The sequence below is a fragment of the Pseudorasbora parva genome, chromosome 13, assembly GCF_024679245.1.
Source record: "Pseudorasbora parva isolate DD20220531a chromosome 13, ASM2467924v1, whole genome shotgun sequence".
Taxonomy (NCBI): Eukaryota; Metazoa; Chordata; class Actinopteri; order Cypriniformes; family Gobionidae; genus Pseudorasbora; species Pseudorasbora parva.
The window spans coordinates 34,677,847-34,698,618 of NC_090184.1; the positions used below are offsets into that span (position 1 = coordinate 34,677,847).

The 20,772-nt window shown below is 39.6% G+C and overlaps 1 protein-coding gene across 2 annotated transcripts in view; it reads right to left on the reverse strand.

Annotated features, from left to right (window-relative positions):
- The window catches only part of elavl4 (ELAV like neuron-specific RNA binding protein 4), a 91,551-nt gene that overhangs the window by 41,680 nt on the left and 29,099 nt on the right, over positions 1-20,772 (reverse strand). For both annotated transcript variants that reach the window (XM_067414128.1, XM_067414127.1), the window contains exons 3-4: positions 14,520-14,606; positions 8,677-8,917 (exon numbers count right to left, since the gene is read on the reverse strand). In XM_067414128.1, the coding sequence (XP_067270229.1) occupies positions 8,677-8,917; positions 14,520-14,606 (328 nt within the window). The remainder of the gene's footprint in view (positions 1-8,676; positions 8,918-14,519; positions 14,607-20,772) is intronic.

Consider the following 20,772-nt stretch of genomic DNA (forward strand, 5'->3'; position numbering starts at 1 on the left):
AACAATACAGACATAGGCCAACACAAAAGTAAGCCTTAATTGGGTACAATAAGTCAAAAAAAGGGAGTTACTCAAGTTATGTGTGTAATAAATAATGTGTGCTACTAACTTGACAATACAAGAGCTCAACTGGGGAATACAAAAATAATAGTGCAGTGTTTGGTCAATGGAGACGGTATCCAGCCGTAGAGATTTAACATGTTCTAAAAAGGAGAACCAAATTCTTGAAAAGGTAACCATTGAACTACGAATGTTAGTGTTTTTTTGTTTTTTTTTAATTTAACAAAAAATAACCTTTTATTATCCACAGAGTATGTTATTAATTTAATTTAATTCCATTTGTATATATTTTAAAATGTAGTTTTGACAGCAGCCATTACTCTAGTCTTCTAATTCACATGATCCTTCAGAAATCATTCTAATATTCTGATTTGGTTCTCAGAAAACATTTATTTTTATCAATGTTGAAAATAGTTTTGCTGCTTAATATTTTTGTGGAACTCATTATTATTTTTTTACAAAGATTATTTGATGAATAGAAAATTCAAAAGATCAGCATTTATTTGTAATATAAATGTTCTGTAATAATGCAAAAACCTTTGTTACTTTTGATCAGTTTAATGCATCCTTAAATCTTACTAGTTGTTGTGAGATATAAAGTCACGATTTTGAGAAATATACTCAATTGTGAGATATAAAGTTGTGAGGGCACAGATAGAGTGTGGATCGGCACATGTCAGTCGAGAAACCCATTTTATCATTACCCAATGTCTTTACCAACTCAGTCCCTAGTATACCCTCAACTGTAAATCCATCTGAAACTGTGCGTCTGTATTTCTGCTGTGCCAGGCTGGCGACAGCTGGAAGACACAGGAATCTCCCGCCCCCGTTCCCCAACTCTGCTGTGCCGGAGCCTGCGGCGTGTTGGCGTGTAGCCTGCAGTGTGTGGGCTGTCTGGGAGGAGTATGCATGTGGTAACGAAAGGAGCCCCTGTAAATCTGGGACACCCCAACGAAGCAACGTCAGACCCCGCATATTAGATGACAACACTGGCAGCCACCCCAGGGAACGCTGAGATCCCACGCTCTCTTGGAACTGCTGGAGCTGCATGGAGCCAGTGGCTAATGCCAAGCTAACCGCAAGGTAATGTTTGGAACTAACCTCAGCAGCACTTCGTGGGCTAGTAAAAATGCTAGGGAAAGAAGAACAATAAAGTTTAAATATTGTCTGGATTTCAATTTGTTGCCGTTTGAGCTTAGTTCTGGATCATATAGATCAGTGGTTCTCAACTGGTTTGGCCATGAGACCCACATTTTCCCATAGTCATTAAGGCACGACCCATTAGCTATATTATATATAGCAGTCCCAAATTAGTTTTTGTTTATACAATAAAGTATTGAAAATACCTGCATGCAATTCCATCCCAACTAGCACATGATGTAACAATTATACGATATACAGTAATTTATTGGTACTTTTTGGTAATTTCATGACTTACTAATTGACAAACATAAGTATAATGTTGCATGCTTGTCATTTATTTTGGGCTTTATTTATAGTGAAGTGATATACAGCATGTGCGGCAGCAGTTGCACATAAAATCAGGTACAGTATAACAGCTGACAGGACTGGAAAGTTCGCATAGAATAACGTTTGTTGTTGTTTTTGACGGTACACTCCATGACCCACTTAAAATGGTCTTGAGATCCACCAGTTGAAAAGGAGGAAAGGAAGCAAGTGAAACTGGAATAGGAGTGTGGAATTTTGTGAATTGGTTCTCTTATTCAATTCCTGAAAGTCTAATTCATTTCCTGAATTTGAGCAAACAGTATGCAGAATTTCCATTTAAAAAAGTGGAATTACATTTTCTAACCAGAAAAGCTCAATTTAAAAGCCACATTTGAAGATGCCACTTCTAGAATTTATATTTAGTTTGTATTTTTCTTTATTTGAATTTGATTGTATATTTAATAAATTAACTTTTGCAAACCAGGGTGGAAGAACAATCCTCGGAATGCATTACCTGTGTTGAATTTCTTTGAAATACAATTGAATAAATTCCTGTCATTCAACTTCAACGTCCTGCAAAATGTGGCCCATTCACATTCATGCAAGAACTAAAGGGGGCCAATTCTTGATTTTACATTTTAAACTTATTGCTAACCACAAGGCCACGGCTCCAACTCAGGTAACGTGATTGCTTAAAGAATGTCAGCAGCAAAAAAAGATAAAAGAGAGAAAATAAAGTCAAATGTTTCCTCATGCACATTTTAATATAACCCAGTAGAGGGTAAATAGCCTTCTTTGAAAAAAACAACACAAAACAGAAGGTGATTGGTTTATTGCTGGGCTTTGTTTGTCAGCAGCTTTGGGCTGGTGACAGAAAGTTCATTGTCAAACAATGTAAATGAGGTCTGAATGTTTTACCCTGAATAACAACCTATCATTTACTTTGTTTACTCCAGGCTGAGCGCGGAACTGAATTACGTGAGGAAGTTAGTGTTCCCTGCAATCACTACGATAGCTAATTCCTGCTATTCTATCAGACTTTTCCCCCACTACCAATTTCACCTGTACGATTTCACCATTTAGATGCCGCGTTGGCTTGTTTAATTCGGCCTAATGCTGTTTTTAACAGGAAATGACAAAACATTGAAACCAGTTAATGTTTTATTTCTACAGCATCAGATAAACACGGCGCATGTTTGACATGGTGGTTTTTCACACGTTCGCAGCAGTCTAACACTTACTGAGGTGTTTCAAACCTCAATGTGCTTTTTGCAAACATCAAGCACAATGAATTTTTCATGCAACTACATCTGCTTTTCCCTGCAGTTTTTCATCAGTATGATTGTGTGAGTTCCAGCACATCTGCGAAGGAACGCTAAGATGTCTTTCTGGTTTTAAATCGCATGCCGTTTCCTAATTTGCTGGCGGGCGGAGCAGGCTGCACTCTGGTCAGTGTAGAGACAGAAGTCATATATGGCTCTGTATTGATGTCGGCTCAGCTTGACGCTAAGGTTAGCACGTGCTAAGCTTGGCAGCGGACAGCGGACACTGCGTTCGGGTCAGCAGAGTGACAGATGGTTGGGTGCTCGGTGTGTGAGTGGGTTGTGTACCTGAACAAGCAGTCACACAAAGCAGCTTTGATGTAAGCTACATAAGTGTTAAACACAGAGCGAGCCGATAGCAGCACCGCCGCCTGCGCCAAGCCATTAAATACCAACAATGGCATCTGTGGATTGGACAAGAAAGGGAAAATAATGAAGCAAAATGGCAGGCGACAAAGTAGGCTGGGAGCGATAGCATGTGCCGGTTGCTTTTCTGCTACACAGGGAGAGGCCTAAACCGCAGGGGGGTGGTGCGAGGGGGGTTGGCGCTGTTTCTCAGAAGCCATTTTTAATCGTGCAGTAATTATTTACTGCTTGAAGAATATGAACAGAAGATTATCTGCAGTCGCTCTTTTTCCCCCTCTCCTCATCAGATGGAAAATCACAGACGCAATCAATTCACGTCCTTGCCTGAGTGTGTCCTTTTTCTGCCGTATCATTATAAACACAATTGTGTTCATTTTCACACTGAAAAAGGATCCGCCGTGTCAGAAAACCTGACAAGTATCCAATTCTTTTCCCCTTTCGAACCGCCGCTCAATCAGTCTTTTTCATTTTGCTTTGTGCTGATAGCCAGAAGCGTTAACACTTTCTTAATGTATTCCATTAAAAGTTTTCATTCAATATGATTCCTGGCTCACAAGAAAATCACCATTACTCCCTATGGGCTATGTGTTTATCCTCATTATTAGCACAGAACGGGGTGTTGCTGAGGTAGCAACACTATGCTGGGGATGTGTGCATTTAGAGTAGGGGATTTTCAGCTTGATACGAACCTTTAAAAACAAAAGCTTTCCGCTAAGTTAGCAGCATCGCCATCTGCTTTATTCGGCATCTCGACACAATCCTTGCGGTAATGACTTCTGAAATGCTTTCCCCACTGAGAGGGATGTGATAAAGCCGTTTTCTGCTGACAGTTTAAATAATCGCTGATAAATATTGGCCCACTGTTTTTCTTTTTTTAAATTCCGTGTAAATTATTCTTAGAATTGTTTTGTGCAATGAAAAAATAAACAGAGATGTGTTTTGTGTGTGGTTTGTCAGTACATTTGTGTATATTTAGTATGTACAAAGTTGTTTCTTCAACATTATAATTGCGTCTTTTTGTTCATATTAACACTGTTTTGAAAACATTTACCATTATTTTTGCTATTTTTCAAATGCCCTTTTTTGTACAGATTTTTTATTTTTTTTACCCTTGTCTTAAACTATGAAAATTCACCATAATATACAGGTCCTTCTCAAAAAAATTGCATATTGTGATAAAGTTAATTATTTTCCATAATGTAATGATAAAAATTAAACTTTCATATATTTTAGATTCATTGCACACCAACTGAAATATTTCAGGTCTTTTATTGTTTTAATACTGATGATTTTGGCATACAGCTCATGAAAACCCAAAATTTCTATCTCAAAAAATTTGCATATTTCATCCGACCAATAAAAGAAAAGTGTTTTTAATACAAAAAAAGTCAACCTTCAAATAATAATGTTCAGTTATGCACTCAATACCTGGTCGGGAATCCTTTTGCAGAAATGACTGCTTCAGTGCGGCGTGGCATGGAGGCGATCAGCCTGTGGCACTGCTGAGGTGTTATGGAGGCCCAGGATGCTTCGATAGCGGCCTTAAGCTCATCCAGAGTGTTGGGTCTTGCGTCTCTCAACTTTCTCTTCACAATATCCCACAGATTCTCTATGGGGTTCAGGTCAGGAGAGTTGGCAGGCCAATTGAGCACAGTAATACCATGGTCAGTAAACCATTTACCAGTGGTTTTGGCACTGTGAGCAGGTGCCAGGTCGTGCTGAAAAAACAAATCTTCATCTCCATAAAGCTTTTCAGCAGATGGAAGCATGAAGTGCTCCAAAATCTCCTGATAGCTAGCTGAATTGACCCTGCCCTTGATAAAACACAGTGGACCAACACCAGCAGCTGACACGGCACCCCAGACCATCACTGACTGCGGGTACTTGACACTGGACTTCAGGCATTTTGGCATTTCCTTCTCCCCAGTCATCCTCCAGACTCTGGCACCTTGATTTCCGAATGACATGGAAAATTTGAGCAACAGTCCAGTGCTGCTTCTCTGTATCCCAGGTCAGGCACTTCTGCCGCTGTTTCTGGTTCAAAAGTGGCTTGACCTGGGGAATGCGGCACCTGTAGCCCATTTCCTGCACACGCCTGTGCACGGTGGCTCTGGATGTTTCTACTCCAGACTCAGTCCACTGCTTCCGCAGGTCCCCCAAGGTCTGGAATCGGTCCTTCTCTACAATCTTCCTCAGGGTCCGGTCACCTCTTCTCATTGTGCAGCGTATTTTGCCACACTTTTTCCTTCCCACAGACTTCCCACTGAGGTGCCTTGATACAGCACTCTGGGAACAGCCTATTCATTCAGAAATTTCTTTCTGTGTCTTACCCTCGCTTGAGGGTGTCAATGATGGCCTTCTGGACAGCAGTCAGGTCTGCAGTCTTACCCATGATTGCGGTTTTGTGTAATGAACCAGGCTGGGAGTTTTTAAAAGCCTCAGGAATCTTTTGCAGGTGTTTAAAGTTAATTAGTTGATTCAGATGATTAGGTTAATAGCTTGTTTAGAGAACCTTTTCATGATATGCTAATTTTTTGAGACAGGAATTTCGGGTTTTCATGAGCTGTATGCCAAAATCATCAGTATTAAAACAATAAAAGGCCTGAAAATTTCAGTTGGTGTGCCATGAATCTAAAATATATGAAAGTAAAAATTTTATCATTACATTTAGGAAAATAATTTTATCACAATTGTATCACTTTTTTAACTTTTATCACAATATGCTATTTTTTTTAGAAGGACCTATATATATACTAACATATAATATATATGTATGTGTTATGTGTAATGTATAATATATATAAAGTGTAATATATATAATAAAGTGTAATATATATAATGTATAATATAATATATATAATGTGTAATGTATAATATATATAAAGTGTAATATATATAATAAAGTGTAATATATATAATGTATAATATATAAAGTGTAATATATATATATCATTTTTATTTATTTATTTTTTCAATTTAAATTTTCCCTTTTAAATTTACTTTTATTTTATTTTTATTATGAAAAAAAGTAAAATATTTAATAATGTGTATTTAGGATACAACTTATGTTAACAATGAAATTAGCCTCAGCAAGACAAAGGATTTGGCCATTTTAATCCCAAAATGTTTAAAAGTGTAATTTCTATTGCTGAATGAATGGTGGTTGATGTGTGTAAATAAACTGTTGGACATTGTTAGTAGACTCATTTATAAATTGTGTTTTAAGGTACTTTCTAAAAGGCTGCAGGGCCAACAGTGCCCATAGTTCAAAAAAACATCCATGCATGTATGACTACATTAAATAAAAGATTGAGCTTCAGGTCTCCGGTGTATTCAAGTACAGCTAGAGGTCAGATAGAAGATGATGAGAGAGCATGTGTGTATGTGAAAGTGCAAGGAGAGGAAAGAGAAGGACGGATAAACAATCTGGGGTGGCACTTTGGCAAGCGGCAATCACCCGGGTTTGACAGGGCAAGAGAACAGTAGCCGTGGCAAACGGTACATCACTGCATTGCGTCTCATCAAAGCTGACAGGAGCGGGGGAAGGAAAAAAGGGAAAAGAAGAAGCCTGTCTATTACGTGCAAAGGCCCAAAGCTTCTCACCTTGTCGAGGAAGCCGTCTCTCTCTAGCTTTTCAACTGCCGTGTAAAAGGCTCTCTCGTACGTCAAAATTCTTTGAAAAGCTGAGAAGTGACTTCTCGTCGACGTCCATACCCTATAGATGAAAGCCGAGCGGAGAGTTCAGGAAGGTTGATCTGGTCAAATATTATGACATCGAGGTTCAGATACAATCTCTGATGCCCCGCAATCTATTTTGAACCCCAGACAGCAGCTAATGACGGCAGTAGAGAAGAACTCTCCTAGCTCGCTCTGCTTTTACAGTGATCAAGAAGCGATTTGTTAGCTTAAAATTCTGAACTGGGAAATTGCACCCATGGGATCCCAGAGCAAAGAGTGCAGTACAGGGAAGAGCCATATTTATGATGCACTATGTGTTCCCGAGCCTGAACGAGGACCGAGCAGTAAGACAGTGAGGGATCCTTGTTAACGTTGTCTTTTCGCTTACACAACCGTCAGTTTAATAAAACACATTCCATTTGGTGTATGTGAAGATATCCTGAGACTTTAGTGAATTTCCCACATGTAAAGACTGAAAAAGGAGCATGTGTCAACTCTCATGACGATGATTCTAATGACAATTCTCTTGCCCAACCATCTGACTGCCTGGCAATGAAATCCTACCAAACCTGTGGTCAAGAGCCAAGAGTCTCTCACTGTCTCTCTCTCTTTATGTCTCTCTCCCCTTTTGTCTAAAAACCAGTGGCTTTAGGCCTGGCCCTGTTTTAATGAGATTATCCAGAGCGAAGTGTCACTAAGTAGGATATAAAATGGAGGCCATTATCTGGCATTATTTCTGAGCAGCCTCGCCATCCATCTGCTTACCACCCACATAGTCACTACGGTGGGATTAGAACTCTTATTAGCAGGGGAGTGCTGCTTAAACACCTCTATGTCCTCTTTCTCTCTCCTCCTTTCTCTTTGGGCACTGTAAACAACCAATAGCCCTTCTTATTCAGTGTTTCCAACTCTGGAATATCCATGAAATTGCGGTCTGACCTGGTACAACTGCGTCAAACAGACCCAGTGAAGCAATGATTTTAGTGTAAGACTTCATTATTCATTTCATTGGTGCTATTAAATATTCAACAGTGGAGTTTTTTGTGTGATATGGTTGTTGGTTTTGGATAGACCTTCAAAATGCTAAATATTCTAAAATGGCTTTATTATTTAGAATTTTTATTATAACTAAGATAATTTTGCTTCTTTTTTTTATTAAAAAAAAATAAATTAATTAAATTTGATCGACATTTTAAAGATTACATGGTGCTTGAATAATTTTTAACCCCCAGAGGCCGAAGTGACCACCATGCTTTTTTCTTATCAGTGTGAAAGAGACTCAAAATCCTGCCGATTTTGATGGATAAATCATTCGAAACTGTTAAGTGTCTACTGTTATTTGTGTCATATATTTCCATATATGTTATAAACAGATAAATATGCTATTCATTCTTGTAATTAATTAATTACTTAATTAAAACAATCAGTAGACAGCTGAGTTAAAAGTTAATGACTTCTTCCGTTCAAACCTAAGTGGCTCCCATACCAAAGTTTTCTTTTTTTAGCCTGTAATACCCAAGACAGTTTTTGCCGCAGGTCATTTTTCTTTTTCCGCTGGTTGATTTCCATCCCCGTAAGTACGATTTCGGCACTCCAACACCTCCAAAACACCCCTCAGATGTACAAATTCAGAGGATAATTCAGCCATCCAATGGAGAAAATCATTGGGTTATTTTGACTGGCCATTACGCTACTTTTGTTGCACATCCCTGCATCCCTGCTTTTGCCTCTACTACACACAGTTCATTATGCAACTCAGATGCAATTTTGTATTTGTTGTCTTCCCCCTCCTCATCATTACCTGTGATTTTGTCCCGAACCAGCTTGCAGGACTCGATCTCGCCAATGCTGCCGAAGAGGCTGCGGAACTCTTCCTGGGTCATGTTCTGGGGCAGGTAGTTGACGATGAGGTTGGTCTTGCTGTCGTCATTAGGGCCGCCGGTCTGCATGGGCGAGGGGCAGCTGCGGCTGTTGCTGGAGGGCCCATTGGCCGTGGCAGAGTTCGGCCCATTCGTCACCTGAGGCTCCATGTTGCTGATTATCTGCAGGCAAAAGAAGGTTTGAAGGAAGTGGCATCTGAAAGGTATGCAGTTCAGTAATTCCTGACAGACTTGTATTAAACCATGAAGGAAAAGCTTATTTTAGCATTTACAAATCTGATTTACTATACCATATATATTGAATTCTTTATGAAAATCTATGGAGTTACTCACATCCCAGATAAAGAGGTTTGGAGTAATCTGGTGTATGAAACTGCAACTGCAACTATTAGCTGCAAAACCTCACAGACTGACTCTAAATAATACAATGCATGACACACTTACTGAAAAACTGTTTATGCATCTCTAGACTTTTACTAGCTTTCTTCCACCCGCCCTCCCCCTCACTCTATTACTGATATTTTTGAGTTTGGCTGTGCGTTTTGATGGTTGGCTCAACTTGACAGGGTAACAATGTGAGCCCTTCAGCGTGGAACGACTGTCATGGCGAACAGCGTTTGCCACTGGTTTAGCCGTGCGCTTTTAAGAGCAGGTGTTTGAAGAGAAGCTTGCTGGCCCTGGGGAAGAAGGAACAGAGGAGGCCCCAGTCTGTGCTGCTTTTCAGCCTCAAACTTTTTATTTCAAGATTGTTCCACACCGCAGTTAAATGTATTCAGCCATTTGCATAAAGCATGTTTGTGTGCGAGCGCATGTGTGTTTAATTTTGTCACCCTACTCTATTTGAGGGGGCTGGGTGACATCTGGAATCGTGTCATATTCTGACTGTCACGAAGGGTGAAGATATGCGTGCGAGTGAGCGTGTGTGTGTGAGCGAGAGCGAGAGCAGATTAGGGGGTAAATCTTCATGGTTGCAAAAGCAAAACTCCATGAGATTTTCTCAGGGGAACAAACAACAGCTACGTCAGTCAGATGCGCACGCTGAAGACAGATTTTGCTTTAGCTTTTACACCTTTTATAACACTAGACTGACCTTCTCTGACTGTCTGGACAGGCATGGTAGAGCCTAAAACCGTGTCCTAACCAGACATGATGTGACAACGTGACACTACATTTAGTGTGGCGCTTGGTTTTTATTTCTGCGCCATCATTTTGAGTAGCCCCGAACACGCTGAAATATTACTGGACCAAAGTCCTCCTCCTCTTGCATATTAAAAGACATTTTAGAAAATACAGTCTGGCTGGCTGTAATTTTTTCCCCCAGGATGCGGTGTAAAGTGTGCTGTGTGTTTTAGTGTCAGTCTTTAAGGAACATTCAATGAATGTTTTCATTTGTTGACAAAAGTCTCAAATCTAATAGGATACAAAAAGGAAAAAAACGAAACAAACCAATAAGAGTTCAAACAGCAAGCATGACCTGATTATGGCTCATTCTAAGCTGATTCTGTAAGTCAACCATGTTTAATATTCATTTTCTTTTCCTCTCTGACTGGATGTGGCATAATTCAGATCAGGATCTGCACTGAGAGTGAAGGAAAAGCGCTAATGTTTCCTGCTGATAGATTCAAGAGTGGAAAATAATAGAGATGAGGAGGAGAAAAAAAATGGATCTAAGCTGAAATTCAGCTGCACTTATTTTTAGCTCTTCAAAAAATGCTCTGCATCTGCACTCTGAAGTTTGACTCTCCTTTATCAAAGTGGGCATATTTAGAAAGGTTAACAATTTTTCCCCATCTGACACCACGCTCGTGTTTGCACTTGGGAGTATTTTTGAGAAACACACAGGCACAGTAAAGAGGATGCTAAAACCAACGCTCTTTAGTTGTGTATGAGAAACCAACAAAAATAGCTGCAGTGATCTTTAAAGTCAATGTAATAACAAAATTTACTTTCTTAATGCCTCTTTTGGGTCTTATTGAATGATTTGTCGGGCATGTTATTCCAATTGTTAAAATAGTCTTTAAATGTAATAACTTGCTTTTTCTCTGGAATGACTTTCATTTCACAATGGCATCATTTATGCTACATGTCATATTGATAGCCAATAGCAACTGTATAAAAGAAAAAAGGGAAGAATAGTGTGTATATGTCTGTGTTTATATATATATCTCATGTTTCACTTGGAGTAAAATGGTTAAAAAAAAGACATTACATTCTCCCTTCCTGGATCAATTGCCCTGCCGTTGTTTTTAGTCTTTGTAGACATTCACATTTTTCCGACGTGACGAATAGAAAAAAGGCTGCCTGTAGCCCATAGGAGGCTCATCTGCAAAGCTCTCAGGATATGCATGTAAATGGATCCTGTTCCGCACTTCTCTGCAGAAAAGAGGATGGAGCGTCACAAAGGGACAAAATAGCCATCTCCACAGCAGGTCTTGATTGATGTGTGTGTGTGTGTACATATTTATTTTTGTGTGTTTTTATCTGTGTGCATATGTGAGGGAAGACTTATTAAGTCTTGTTTGTGGCTCCTGCTGTGCACTGTTCTTTCAGGGGAAAAAAGAAATGCTCAAACCTCATGGGAGAAGAGCTTTGAATACGCCAGAGAAGGGACAGATGAAAATGGACACCTTTCATTCTGATTCCAGGGACCTGTTGTGTCTCGATGGCCAATTAAAAACCACTCTTTTGTTTTGTGATTCCACCACTAGTACTTATAAGCTGCCTTATTATTTTCCTGTTGTTGAACTACCTCGTTGTCATATTGAGAAGATTAATTGTTCTTTTACATACTCACTATTGCTGGACATTTGCCCCAGCAGAAGACAAGGGTCAGTGTAGAGTCCCCCCTTTTCTTTTAACTCCTTTTCCTGAGTATAGGGCTGTGCAATATATAGAAATATAGCACATTTGCATATCGCAATATGCATATCGCAACAACATGCAATATCTGAATGATTTTAATAGGCTAATTCAACGTTGTGAATATACACACACAGTTATGTCAAGACGGCTGTCTTGATGAGTATTCATGTAAACTCAGTGGGTTATGCTTTAAGTGAATGTCAGTTGAGGAAAGAAGCAGAATGCGTGTCAATAGGATCCGTGCATTAGCTCCTAAAGTGGCAGACGGCTAATAAAGTAAACCTGCCGCTGTCTGTCAAACATCAGAAGAACAAGAGAAAAATCACTCCGTGCTCTCGGCTGAATAACCTTTCTGGCTTTATTACGTGTATATTTAATTCTTGTAAAGACTATTGTTTTTAGTTCTTATTTTTAATAACAAAGATAGTTCAGGAGTCTTTGTTTATCTGGATGTTCTTGATGCTCAGTTTTAGGTTGATATAACTATATATTATCAAGTCAAGCAAAGAGTTTTTGGTATTTAAATATTGGCATTACATTTTTTGTTTGTTTCAATTGATGTTAAAATTATATTGTCAGATTTATAACATACATTTTTCTGGTCACTTTCAGAAGTTGTAGCAATACTTTCTTTAGCGATACTTTACCCAGAAAGAATGTGAAACACATAAATCGTATCATTCTCAGTTTTAAAATACATTTTTAATATAATTGAAATAGATTTTACACACTAATAGCAATGTCGTATCGTATCGCATATCGCAATATCGCGTTCTTTGATAAGATATTGCATATTGCATTTTATTTCAATATCGCACAGCCCTAGATTAGATTGAAAGGCAGAACTGGCCATTAAACAGATTGTTATTTTAGTGACTCTTTCTGCAGGTTCCATTGTTGCACCAGTAGGTGGCAATTTATTCAGCCAACTGATTTATTCAAAAATGCTGAATCAATCAGGAAGGAAACGTTGGACTGTATTAGTAAGTCACTGAATCGCTCGCTTAAGTAATTTGTTCAAAATACTGATAAGTCTAGGATCTTGATTAAAATATGCATATAGGCTGGTTTAGATTAAACCAGTATTAGGCCTTGGTTTAATGAAAATATTTAAGTAGCTTTTATAAACATTAGGGGAAAAAACATTACTGGTGTCCATCTTGAGACAAAATAATGGCACTGACTAGTGCTTTCAGTTAAAACAGCACAAACATATATTTTTTTAGTCTGGGACTAGGCTTAAGCCTTGTCTGTGAAACTGGGAGGTATTGAAATAGGCCACCATATATTTATAGTAGACTTTTTAATAATAAAAAAACGAATTTATTTATGCATGTGTGTATATTTATACACTATTGCTGAGTCAGCCATTCTGTAGAAGATTTAGTCAGTGAAATCCTTGCTACATTGTGTATTTTTTTAAACCTCAGATGGTATGCTTTATTGACCAATCAGCATGACTATGTTTTATAATCTTTTAATATCTTTTTTACTTTTTTATAGAATCTATTTATGTGTGAAGCAAAATAGGTTTTGGGTCTTACAGCGAACTTGAGCATGTAAAAGGCCAGAAAGCAGCTGTGGTTAAGCAAAAGAGGGTGATCTGCTTCCTACAACTCTTTTTGGTGCTGTTTTACAGCCAGGTTTGGCTAGTTAGAATAGGCAATTTAGCATGGAAGGTCACATGCTAGTTGAGCAATTTGGTGAGAGACACAAATCACAGAGCAGGTGTGATTTCATCTATTTCAGTGATATCTGTTAAGCAACAGAAACATTTAATGAGCGGCATTCATCAAATTTGCTTAAAGCACCTTTAACTGGAATAGTACAGTATAAGCTACTGTGATTTGGATACTAGCTAAGGCAGAGCCTAGCTGGCTCTATCTGTTTGTGCTTCAGCTGTAGAAGGCAGGGAGACAGTTAGACAGACAGACAGGCAAGGCGAGCAGACAGGCAGACATGCTAAGCCATCACAAAGGCCTTGGTGTCAGCCGGGGGACAGACATCATCTTCCCTTTGATTCAACTGAACAGTAGCCCCAGATTACATTCCTTTATTTTTTCAAACGCAATGGCAGATATGCCGACTGTTTCTGAACGCTGCTCGGCCCGGCTCAGGCTACGAGCATGTGTATGTGTGTGTGTGTGTGAGAATGCGGGAAGGAAGAAGCTCTGCCACTCTGTCTTACATAAGTGCCTTAGAGGATGTCAGGACGGGGATAAAAATACAGGTTCAACCAGTCCAATGTCCCTGAGTCACGCAGAGCCAGAGGTGTGTGTGTGTGTGCACTGCAGATAGATGCGTTTCGGTGTGTGTCCTGATACCTGCCATTTCAACACGGCACTTTAATGGCCTTATTAGCTAAGATGTTAAAATGTCAGGCTTCTATTCTGATGTGTGTTTTTACTGGTAATGCTCTCCACTTATTACCAGAGCCTTCCGAGGCTAGTGCTCCCTCCTATAGATGTCGGCTCTCATTTATGTGGACCTGTTACGGCTAAATCTAGTAGAAAATAACACTGGTAATCATCTTCAGGTGAAATTTGAGGAGGAATAAAGGGATGAAGTTGGATAGTTTTTTTGTGAATGCAAATGCAAAATCAATCTTTTTTACATTCTAACGTGATTCCTTATGCATATATGCAATATTTCTCCTTGCACAAGACACTGAAATGTGGCACAGACATTATACATATTGACAATACAACATCCATCCAAAATATGTTATGAGGTAACACCCCTAATAACAATTACAGTTAAGCAAGTTTTATTTCAAACTTATCATTAGGCCTGTTTCGCTCTACCCCTGCACACACCCTCCCTCTCATAGCACAATTTCATAGCAGCAATATGGCTATTAATGGGGGTAAAAATGGCAGTTAGTGGGCAGCAGTCTCCTTACCATCTTTGGCTGTGTCAGCAGTCCCTTCTCAGCCCAGCCCTGGAGCTGCGGCAGGTCTGCCTGACGCCACTGAGTCTCTGTCGATCCCTACGGGAGGGGGGCAGGGTCAATATTCAAACATGCCCATTTTCTCCGTACCAAACAAACACTCCTGACGGTCTCCAGGCACACTAAAACACACAGGTGGCTTTGATTTGGGCTCGAAAGACACAATTGTTTGAATTAGTTTGGGTTTTATATATAGTATAATTGAAATGGTGCATGCAGAGAACAGGATATATAGAATGGCCTATTCACGGGTGAAACTGAAGTATTTTTTCACACTCTAGGCTCATAGACAAATTTGTCTAGGATATAGAAACTGCAAGCTGTAAAAAAAAAACAGCAAGCCTCCTGCTGTAGATTTAATATCATGGGTTTTCCGTCAAATCCAGCTTCGTAAATAAGACCTTAGAGGACCAATACTGAGGCTGCCGCAATCACAGCTTGAGCTGTGGCGCTAACAGGGAAAACAGCCAATTTAGGAAAAGAGGGAGTCTCTGAGCATGACCTTTCTGTTGGATGGATGGAATAGAGGAGGAGTGTAATAGGAGGCATCCAGCACTACATGATGGAGGAGACACTTCTACATCGGAAGGGATGGACAGGGGCTGGGGGGAGGGGCTTGGCGTCCTCTGCAGATCTTTAAAACGTTCGTGTAAGCGCCCAGGTGTCGTGATCTAAAGAAAAATGAACTGTCAGCGGAGGAGGGAGAGGAAAGAGGGATGGGGTGGGCAGTTGGATTGCTGACAGCTCTCGGTGTAGTGTTATCTGGGGCATGGGTCTGTAATTTAAAAAAGAGCCTCATGGGATTTTTTTTTAATCTCATGTGCCACCTTGGTTTTAGTTTTAGTGAGGACCGCAGGGTGCAACAAAACACTTGTATTGTTCTTGTGATGAAACATAAGTGTACATTCAGCTTTAAACGTGATGTGTATTTGTTCTCTAATGAAACAACATATCTGCATGAACCAATCCAGAGCTCTAGAACCACATGCTGAATTGTAAATAAACAAATAAATAAAAGAACCAGGATGACAGAGCCAAATGATGCATCAGAATGAATTTTGGTGCATCATTCACAGTAAGGTTTAAAAAGCTCTCGCTGTTACTCTAGCTACAGAGGACAGATCAATGTCCGCAGGCGACAGAAGGGAGAGGACAGACTATAAATGAATTCATCTTCTGTTTTCACTGACCTTTTCTCAAAGCTCACAGGAATCAAATATGGAATACGTAACAATAAAAAGAAATAGCTTTTTGTTCTGTTTCTGTCTCATTTTCTCTCTCTCTACATTCTTTTTGTTGAAAAAAGAAAACTACTCAAACTGCTGTTGCTCAAATCAATTAAACAATGTCAACAAACATGTAAATTAAATTAACGTTTGTTACTTTAAATCATTTATCAGACACGCCAGAAGAGATTAGCCGCAGTTTGCAAGGTAATTCATCTGAAGGCTTTTCTTTTAATACACTTAAAAAACGAAAATCCATAAAATAACAGAAAAGGTGCTTTCAGCTCACTACCCAGACATTAGCCAGTAATTTTATGGACGTTTCCATTAATCCTAAACCACAATGCAATGTGCAAAATTCAAAATAGAGGTAAAACACAAAATAAAAAAAAGAAAATAAAAAAGGGGAAAATTTTAATACAGTACATTATGCCCTATTTTTACAGATTTTTTAGGGTATATTTACTTTATTATATTAACTTGTTGACTCTTTCTCTCTCATACAACATAAAACGAGAAAAAAATATGCTGATGAGAAAGAATCACTGATGATCTGTTTTTTTAAATACCTACCAATATTACCTACCCCATTAAATCCAACTGAAAGTTTTGTGGCTTTAGTCCATGTAATGCTAGCTTTGAGGCCATCTGCTAATGTTCTCCTAAACATTGACAAAATCATTTTTAGCAGATATACTCATTTAGAAATGTCTTTCTCTTCATAGAAAATGGATAATGTGGTTAATATAAAATATTCCTGTTTTCTGTTTACATTAACACCTGACAGAAAACTGCAGCTGTCTAGCACCTTCATGGGTTTTTTTTAGAAAACTTTCAGTAAATTGCATCTCATATTAGCTTAGCGTAACTTTTCCATTACCTTAACCACAGTAGACACAGCACAAAAACTAATAAAACAGAGATGTCACCTCACCCTCTGCGATCAAAAAAAAAAATCTCCCACGCTTTTCTTTTCTGCTCACATGATGGTCAATAAATCAGCCACTTCATCCACGGCAGAACATTCTCTGTCAAACAACCCATACTTAACCCCAAACAGGACTCTGAAACATCTCACACAATCATTCCCATGCGCCTACACCCATATCACACACCTTGTATACCGGATAATTGACATTACAGAGGCTCTGTTAAAAAAGACTGGCTGCCACAAAATGGAGGTCACCCTCAGTAGATATATGTGTGAATGTATGATCTGGCTGTTTTTGCCACATGCACTCATGGGGTTCAAGCTATCTAAGGGAGGATTTCATCTTGAAATGTTCTTCCTTGTACTATAATTTCTGTTTACTCAACCCGCTCAGAAACATGTAGCTGGGGAAATAACCTTTTCCTTCATTCCTTTTCTTTTTAGTTCCTTTTAAAAACAGCAGGAGTGTGGTAAGTAACCCTAGACTAAATCTGTTAAAATAATTCTCAGTTTGAGAAATAAACAAATTTGCACTTAACAGAGTCTCCTTGCGGAGGGTGCAAGCCTCCTTAATGTTCACAGAGGTCGCTGCACTTGCCTGAGACTCTAACCCTCCTGTGCACTGAACTGCTGGAGGGGATGTGAGCTGTCAGAACCCATTCAGGTACGCAGCTTCATACATTTCTTGTATCTTAACGTCAGGTCAGTAAAGTTCTCTCTGTGTATTGATTTTTATTTTTCTCTCCCTGTGTTTTGCGTGGGCTCTCCTCCTCAGTGGGACACCTCCTCCAGAGCCCTCGGGTCAGACTGCCACTCCGGCAGATCAATCAGGGCAGTAATGTGGGACGGCATGCGCCAAGACTGCTCCGCTCTGTCACCATCGATCCGCATCTACTTTACCAAATGGATTTTTTCTTCTCCACCCTCCCTCCCTCCTCTCATTGAGTAGCTCTCCCTCTTATTCTTCCTCTGAGGGACTTCGAATAATAAATGCCTCAGTATAAAAGCAATTTTTCATTTAACTTTAGCTTGACACATTTTCTTCTTCCCTCTCTAGATGAAGTCCGGTTTTATGTTACTCCAGATCAATAGCAGCTTCCAAGAAGGTTCTCCCATAATTTCTCATGCTCTCTCCCCTGGGTGATGGTGATGGGCCTGGTTGAGCCAGGACGTTAGTGGAAAGCAGAGGACCACACCCTGATCACATTACCCTATCATTAGAGTGAGCCTCATTTGATCAGTAATGAAGGCTGCTGTTCATTTGGCCCATGCCTCGTGTTCTTTCTCAGTGTCTGTTTCTCAAAGATGGGTTCCTTGCTCCCGTCTAAGAGTCCAATGAATATCTCAGAGGAATTACTCTGACCTTTTGATTTGCTTCCTGGGGTGATTCAGGGTGACTATATAATGACAGGTCTGTAGAGTAATAGGTGAGGTTGAATACAGGCCACTGCAGAAACCTGAATGCTGAAAGTCAGGATTGCAAGGATACGCAGATCATCGCATGAGTCATTTTATGGTATTAAAGAATTTGGATTTTAAAGATAAATATTTTTCTAAGCAGTTTGATTTTAGGTCAGCACATTGTAAATAGATTTAAAATTTTAATAAGGGATTTTCCAGCTTAAGATGATATAGACTACAAGATATAATACATTTTTCGTTATTTCTTCAAAAAAAACACCCTACTTTTTAGTACGAATTAAAATAATTTAAGCTGCAAAAAAACAAACAAATCAATTTTCTCATTTAAATGCCTGGATAATGGAGAGATGATTGATTGTCTGAGGGTTTAATTGCTTGAAACCATTATCAGAGATTTTAAATAATGGCATACATGAATACAGATTGACACATCAAGTACTTGAAAAAAAGTACAAAATCTTGATTCTAGATTCTTCTAGAAAACGAACTGTCGTTTATGTAAATGTCATGTAAAAATCTTGTAAATCTCGAAAAGAAAGGAAGGGAAAAGGAGATGAAAGGACTGGAAGGATGATAGGAGGAGAGTATGTAAGGGGGCGTGTGGGGGACGGCAGCATCAGTGACACGTGTTTTTCCTTTGGGCTACGGGTCTGGTGAAACACCTGCGTCTCTCCCTACCCACTCTCTTCAAATCTCACAATGTTGACCTCATCAGCTGACCCAACTCTGTTTCTCTCTCATTCTCTCTATCCGCCATCGCTCTTTTGCAGTTTCCCCCCCCCTCTCTCTCTCTCTGAATGAATGGCTGTATTTTCTCTCAGTGCGTGGGATCTCCTTGGCCTTAAATTAACCTCTCTCGCAGATTTTCTGTGGAGACGAATTAGCGCCCAACGTGACAGTGCGGCTAATGTGTTGGTGAGGGTTCAACGGAGTTTTCATATAAAAAAGGCAAAAAATTCTTCAATGCTGTGTTAATGAACTGCAATGCAAAAATTTATGTTTTCAAAAAGTTGCACAACTGTATGCATACTGTTGAAGATTAAAAACAAACAAACACAAGCAGCCATAATCATGCAAAAATATCATACAGAGCCGGATTTCTCAACTGCATGTGTGCTTTTTGCACAATCCACTATCTAGTCCATGCTGCCATGGGGATGCTGGCTCCGTTAGCCGCTGGTAGCGGCCCAGCTCACTGCCAAGGCGAGCAGAAAATTGGTGAGCATCTTGATTCAGGGATGACACTTAAATTTGTGTGGCTCCAGTGACCAGTTCTATCCTCAGGCGCCGGATGGAAATATGAGAGAGTTTGGCCCTCTGCCTGCTCCGGCAGGATTCGTGTCCTTCAGGCAGTATGGGGCAAGCGGCCTGCTGGGCCTGGCTTTGCACGCACATACATACACACCCAGTGGCACACCACTGACATGGTCCAGCCCCTGGCCATCTCTGTGATATCTCCCATGGACACGAGCACTGCTTAGGCCTTCACTATCAGACACGAGGCTCAAGGCAGATTTAATGGGTGAGTATTTGGTCAATGTGTCTTTAAAATCACTCAAATCTGTATTATGAAACTCACTTGATGTGCAGGGTAATAATCAAAGCGTGACAGGGGACTTCTTTGGGTGTGTGCACGTGTTGTCCTTGTCTGTCAACTAGCCTAGGACCACGAGTTGATTATCAGTGACAGGCTCAGAGATACACTGCCCACCCCCACATTCACTTTCTCTTTCACATACCCTTCCACTTGCACTGTGTAACCCCTACACATATTGCCTCCCACCATTGGGGGACTTCTGCATTAGAATAAAGGTGGCCTTGCCATGTCTCTATGAGGAACTCTGAGCTACACTAGGAGTGGGCGGTATAACTGAAGTATTATTTCAAGGTATGAGTGATTATGTCATGTAATGGTACATATAACAATATATTTTTTGATAACTGATCCCTGAAATACACATGCGAACACACACATCATCATATAATAATAATTTGATATAATGTTAGATTTTTTTAATATGATACACTATGTCATTAAAATATATTGACTAGAATCCCACATAGCATCAGTTCCGACAAGTCTATAGACTTAAAAAAATAATGAAAGTAGTGTCTGTGATGTCATCCAGGTATCGTAAGAGCATTTTTGAAAAGAGGTGGGACGTGATGGAGCTGAGGTACCTGGTTGCTGAAACCATGCCTGCCTAGCTCAACCATAATGGTAATCCACCTGTCACTCAAGTGGCCACGCCCTTAATTATGCAGAGCTTTGACGCTTAAAGGTGTGATGTGTAGTATTTATGAGGATATATTGACAAAAATACAATATAATATACATAACTATGTCAGTGGTGAATAAAGACCTTAAGTAATGTACCGCTAGTTTTTTTTTTATTACCTTAGAATGAGCGGCCATTTGTCTAAATACACTGCCAGTTTTGCGTCGTGATGTTTCTACAGTTGCCCTAAACGGACGAACTTCTCTACAGAGCGCTAGTCACTCTGCTCTCTCCGACGACGACATTTTCATTTTCTGTGTCGGCCCCCGTAGTTTTTCTGTGCTTCAAAAGGGGAGGCGAGCGTTGGGTGATTACAATTCACAATTAGATGCTGCTAAAATTCACAC